The sequence below is a fragment of the Salvia splendens genome, chromosome 5 (assembly GCF_004379255.2).
Source record: "Salvia splendens isolate huo1 chromosome 5, SspV2, whole genome shotgun sequence".
Taxonomy (NCBI): domain Eukaryota; kingdom Viridiplantae; phylum Streptophyta; class Magnoliopsida; order Lamiales; family Lamiaceae; genus Salvia; species Salvia splendens.
This window is the reverse complement of record NC_056036.1, coordinates 24,837,322-24,843,400: the sequence shown is the minus strand read 5'-3', so window position 1 is coordinate 24,843,400 and position 6,079 is coordinate 24,837,322. Positions and strand designations below refer to the sequence as shown.

At 51.6% G+C, this 6,079-nt stretch overlaps 1 protein-coding gene across 1 annotated transcript; it reads left to right on the top strand.

Annotated features, from left to right (window-relative positions):
- Positions 1-4,914: 4,914 nt before the first annotated feature.
- On the top strand, positions 4,915-5,529 carry LOC121804003. Its single transcript, XM_042203561.1, has one exon. The coding sequence runs from the start codon at positions 4,915-4,917 to the stop codon at positions 5,527-5,529; it is 615 nt and encodes a 204-aa protein (XP_042059495.1).
- The last annotated feature ends 550 nt before the right edge of the window (positions 5,530-6,079 follow it).

Genomic DNA, 6,079 nt, shown 5'->3' with positions numbered 1-6,079 from the left:
TTAAGGGGTATGGGGCTAGTTGGTTCTTTCACTTGGAAATACTTGAATGCCAAGCACATCCTACTTCAATTCCAAGATATGGCTGATTATGCTAAGGTCTTAAGTGGCCCTAATGGGAGTCCGGTTTGTATTGTTGACATTCACCTAATGAGGGTGTTCAAATGGGCGTCGGACTTTGATATGTTCGTTGAGTCGCCCATCGTTGCCGTGTGGTGCAATATCATGGGACTATCGGCCCATCACTTTGAGGAATCGGCCCTCATGGTGATCGGCAAGCTACTAGGCAAGCGTTACAAGCGAACCATGCCACAATCAACCAAACCCGGCTCTCTTTTGCTAGGATATGTGTTGAGATCGATATCTCCAACCCCCCGACGGAGGAGATCATGCTAAACATCCTAGGCAAAAATTCAAGACACAAAGTAGCATGGGACCGTATCCCATTGTTTTGCGAGAATTGTAAGCATGTTGGGCATGTCATTGATGAGTGTCATGCTTTGGGAAGGAAGGGTCGTGTTGGAGGCAAGGATTACCGAACACCAACCACGATCACAAGATCATCCGTTGAGAATGGCATCCAAATGCAGCGATTAGGGTTGGTACAATGAACAAGGAAAAAAGATAGTGGCAACTAAGCGAAGAACAAGGAGGGTACAATGAACGTCGATCCGTTGGCTCCTCGAGCGCCCCTTGGGAGTCAACCAAGCATGGACGAGGATGGATTCCAATTGGTGTCGAGGAAGAGGAAAGGCAAGGCACATAAGGGAGACATGCACTCCAATGACTCAATGTCTTGTAGCCAAACTCTAGAGAGAGATGCTCCTCCTTCTCTCTAGCAATCTCACCTCCGTTTAATAATTCGGCCCTCCCCACCCAAGGGATTCCTTCACCCGCCGTCTCCCAACACCTCTCATCGTCAACCTCCACCCCGGTGCGTCATCCCTATCTCTCGCGAGACCAGCCATCCGTGTCCGCCTCTCGGTCGGCCATGCCGGATCCTACCTCGAGCCCCATCCCGGCCCCGCTGGATCCCGACACGGCAAGTACTATCCCGGACCAGCTCATGGTCTTCCACTCGAATGATGCCTCAAACCCGAAGCTTTCGGCCAAAGATCTGAAAATGAAGAGTAAGAAGAGCCGGGTTAGCGCGAGAAAGAGCACACCGGCTCCCCCCACCAAAGGTCATGGTCGGAAAAGGTTCGTGCCTTCACCACTCCCGGAGGACAAGCAACTTCGGAAGAAACTCACCTTCGGTTCGGATGATAGCCCCGTCATTGAGGCCGCCGATATGAGCTCCGACCATGACAACCCAAGTTGTAAGTCACTCTCGTTCCCATCTTGTCCCAATGACGGCTTGGAAGCAAAAGGGCCGGAAAACCACCTTTTGGCCCACACTCCTCCGGAAGGAGACCACATGGAGCCGGTGGCCCTTGCGATCTTGCCGGCAGGTGCACCGGACCCCCCCTCCGACCAAGGTCCCGCCGTGTATGAGACGACCGTTGGGGAAGGTGACGCCATGCTCACTTGCGTATCCCAAGAGGGTGGGGCTGAACCATGTGCTCCAAAAAGTACCTTGGAGAGTGGGTTAGTCAACTTACTCGAAATGTGCATAGAACCAAAATACCTTTCCGAAAGCGCCTTTGTTCCTTACCAACAAGAGAAACCATGTGAAGACTCGTGCCACCCCCTCCCAATGCAGCAAATGAAGCCAAAAAGGAATGATATCATGCCAGTACTCTCTTTGGCGGCGGCGAAAATCCTTGATTCCGCGGCGGCACAACCCCTCCTCGCTGGCCCGCCGCCGGAAACCGCCTTCCGGTCGATGGAAACCCCGCTACTTCTTGAATATCAAAAAGAGATCACTCCCCCCAACCCCTTACTTGCTGATGGCCCCACCCTCTCCGACTTCCCTCCACTTGAGCGAGGGAGAACTAGGAAAATCTGGGACAACTTTGAAAACGGCACGTCGGGTGATGGGGTGAGGCCGGCTTGGGCGAAAGACAGGATGGAATCCAACTCTGTGCGGGCCACGATGGCTCTCGCGGCCCCAACCATGATCCCGACAAGCTCCGAACGGCCCAACGCCACCTTGGGGACCCCTTGGGACAAATTTACCCCAATGCATGTAGATGGTCTGGCCGTAGGACCTCAAGGGGATGGCTCAAGTGGAAACCACCCCCCCAACGAGATCATTAGGCCGATGAATCACACTCAAGGGCGGCCGAGAAGGTACGCATCAAGCTGAGAAGGTACGCATCAAGTCGATTTCCATGGCCGACATGGTTCGAGGGTCCTCAAACCCCGAAGGTCCGCAAGCCTTCCTCCCAGAGAACATCCAAAACATTGGGTTTGCCACCACATTTAACGGCATCCCGGCCATCTACTTCTCCGGGGCGGAGATTCAAAAGTTGGCTACAAACCTAGGTCACGCCATCGTCGGTAAGTTCTCCCACTCAATTCCGTCATCACATCAAATTCAAAAGGCCTTGGATAACATTAAATTCAGTCGGGGTTTCACTTGGAAATTTACTAATGCAAAACATGTTTTTTGTGCAATTTGAGGATATGGCGGACTATGCACGGCTCCTTAGCGGCCCTAAAGGTACTCCGGTATGGTTCATCGACCGACATCCGATGAGAGTCTTTAAATGGACACCCGATTTTGATGCGTATTGTGAATCCCCAATCGCGGCGATTTGGTGCAATTTAATTGGCCTCCCAATTCATCTCTTTGGTCAATCGGCCCTTTTTGCCATCGGAAAGCTCCTAGGGACACCTATTCAAGTGGATCATGCCACGGCCAACAAGTCACGACTTTCGTTCGCCCGCATTTGTGTTGAGATCGACATCACCAAACCACCCCCCGAAGAGATCATCTTAGATATTTGTGGCCGAGAAATGGTTCAACAAGTGAAATGGGACAAGATCCCATCCTATTGCCGGGAATGCAAACACGTGGGCCACAAAAGCGACGTGTGCTATGCGGCGGGTAGAGGGGAACGGCCCCCCAAACGTAACTACAACGTAGCCCCTCCGAAACAGCCACAACAAGGGGACCGTCAAGCCGGGAAAGTAAGTGAGGGTGCAAGGCATGATGGGAACTCGGAATGGACACAACAAGGGAAGAACAAGACAAAGGTACACCAACAACGGCTTAACCCGAAGGCAAATGCGCACAATGGCCCGAATTGGTCGTGGCCAGACATCATGGGGGAAATGCAAAATGAAGGGGGCATGGAGCTAGTCATCCACCCCATTGAGGAGGATCATAGCGCTCATCATTGCGCTAAACACACTAGAGATCCGATTACTATTCCCTCCTCTTCCAGAGGCGGCCGAGGAGGCTCACCGAAGGGAGCGAATAAGGGAAGGTACCGTGCGCCCTCGGCATCGAGCACTCGAGAGAAATCGAAAGGCTCTTTCCTCCCTTTTAATCTCGATCGGGCTGAGTCACAAACGGTGGAAAACCACATGAGCACCAATCGGTACTACTCCCTCATGGCTCGGGAAAACTTTGTGGAAAATGAGCTTGAGGACATGGGTGTGTGGGAAGCATACAATCCCCTAACGGAGTCGATGTTGGAAACGCCCCTAGACCCCCAAATTTGCCGGAGGTTGATGGGGATGAGTTCGAGGATTGCGATACCATTGAGGTGGAGCGGACGCCGAGCAAAAATGCCGAGGATACCACCATGTCAATCACGGAGGGTGATACATGCTACCCTCCGCAAGACCATCAACTTACCAAATTCCAAGGAGGGCTTTCACACCCGCCAGGTACGAACCGCCACAGTTAACTATGTCTTTCAATCTCATGTTTTGGAACGTTAGGGGGATCGCGAATGTGCCCACCCAAAACGTTTTAAAAAGATTAATTAAGTCTCATAATATTAATTTTCTTGCATTAATGGAACCACTAACGGCTCCTGACCCGGAGAAGTTCTCCAAGACCTTGGGGCTCGTCTTCCAAGGATCAAATCTGAATGGAAAGATATGGGTGTTTGCTGAAGAAGGCACAAGATTCTGTGCTGAATGCGACACGGATCAAGTTCTTCATGGCCGGGTCGAGTCCCCTCGCCTTGTGGGACACATTGGCATTTCAGCGGTTTATGCTAAATGCACAAGGGGCAAAAGGATCCATTTGTGGGACAAAATGAGGGAAATTGCATTGGCTACTGTAGGCTCGCCTTGGATCATTGGGGGAGACTTCAACACCATTCTTTCGACGGGCGATAGAGTTGGTAGTGACACTAACCGACAAGCTGAAATGGTGGACATTGCGGAGGCTATTGAAGATTGCAGAGTTCTGATCCGGGGTTCGATGGCTCGGAATTTACATGGGCCAAGAATGGCCTTTTCGAGAGGCTCGATAGAGTGTTAGTGAATGAACCTTGGGCACAATGCTGTGAAGCGACTACATTGGGGGTGGAACTTGGGATGAGGCTAAGTTATGTCAACTTCACAACCAGGCTGGAATGCCACAAGAGGTTCACACAAATCCTCCATACCCCAATCGTCGCGGGAGAACCGGACGTCCTTCGATGGAAGCTTTCTCGGCTCGGGGAGTTCTCGCTCACTACGACCTGGGAGACTATTCGTACGCAAAGGCCGAGAATCCAAGCTCTCGACGACATTTGGAGGGCTGGCCTTACAAAATCTATTGCAATCTTCAATTGGCGATTATTGTCAAACAGGATTCCGGTTGACTCCAAGCTCCAATGGAGGAAGATTGAGCTTGCGTCGAAATGCCAATGCTGCCCACGGAGGCCTAACACCGAGTCCCTTCAACATCTCTTCATCCGAGGGTGGGGGGCAGCATGTGTCTGGAGGGAGTTCGACGGTTGGTTCGAAGGCTCGGCCCCATCTCTTAGGGTGAACGACACCATCCCGGACAGGTTGCAAGTGTGGTCCGCTATGACCCAACAGCATGATAGGAGACACCTTAGCCGAGTCATTCCATACCTCATTCTGTGGTTCCTTTGGGCGGAGAGGAATAGGAGTCGACATGAGCAAATTCAGTTCAAACCGTACAACGTTGTCTGGCAGGTTCACATGTTCATCCACAACAACATGACCAATGGTCACATCAAGCCGAAGCATTGGAATGGAGTGAAACTCGGAATGAGCCCTCCGAATCACCCCGAGACAAGGGGGCCGAGACCGTTAGTTATGCCGGTTAAGTGGCACCCCCCGGAACGCACATGGATCAAGCTTAACACGGATGGGGCGTTCTTTGAGGCAACAAACAAGGGTGGCGGAGGGGGTCTTGTTCGGGACCACAATGGGAAATTACTTGCAGCATTTGCAACCCCCCTCGTCGTTCAATCGGCTCTTGAGGCCGAGCTCATGGCCATACACTATGGGTTGGAGGTAGCGAAGGTGTTCAACCTACCCATATGGATTGAATCAGATGCGGAACAAGCTATTAAGTTGCTCAATGACTTGGGGCCCGGCACAAGTTCGCCGCGTCATGGCCCTTTTGCATGGCTTCAAACGTGGACATATTTTCCGGGCCACCTTCATTCATAGGGAGGGCAACAAAGCGGCTGATATGCTCGCCAAAATGGGAGTGGAACAAGATAATTTCCAACAAATGTCCCCACAAAATGTTCCAAGAAGGATTAGAGCCATCATCCGGATGGATGAAATGGGAGTGCCCAATCTTCGGGTGAGAGATGGGGAACGAGAGTAGCACGAGGCACGGAAAGTCGTCACCGATCTTGCTTTGTACCGGACGCCGTAGAGTATGTGGGTGTCGGTCCATCCCCGGATTGACCCCTATTTACTCTTGTGGTGTTTTTGTAATAGGGTGTGGTGTAAATTGTTTTTGTCACTCTAGCTTTAGAAAGATTGGTCCTCTTGTAATCAAGTAATGGCTCTTTATTGATATATAGGGATGAGGGACCCACGAACCCTCCACCGTGAAGGTGTTTGATTAAAAAAAAAAAAACAATGCTTTGAAGCGACTAGAGTAACAAACTTACCTCGGGTTTCATCGGACCATGGCCCCGTGTTGGTCCGGTGCAGAACCCCAAGTACCCACACTGAGGGCAGGCCGTTCCGCTTTCAAAATATGTGG

Coding starts and splice junctions, on each gene's coding strand:
- LOC121804003 (XM_042203561.1), top strand. CDS start 4,915: ATGACCCAACAGCATGATAGGAGACACCTTAGCCGAGTCATTCCATAC.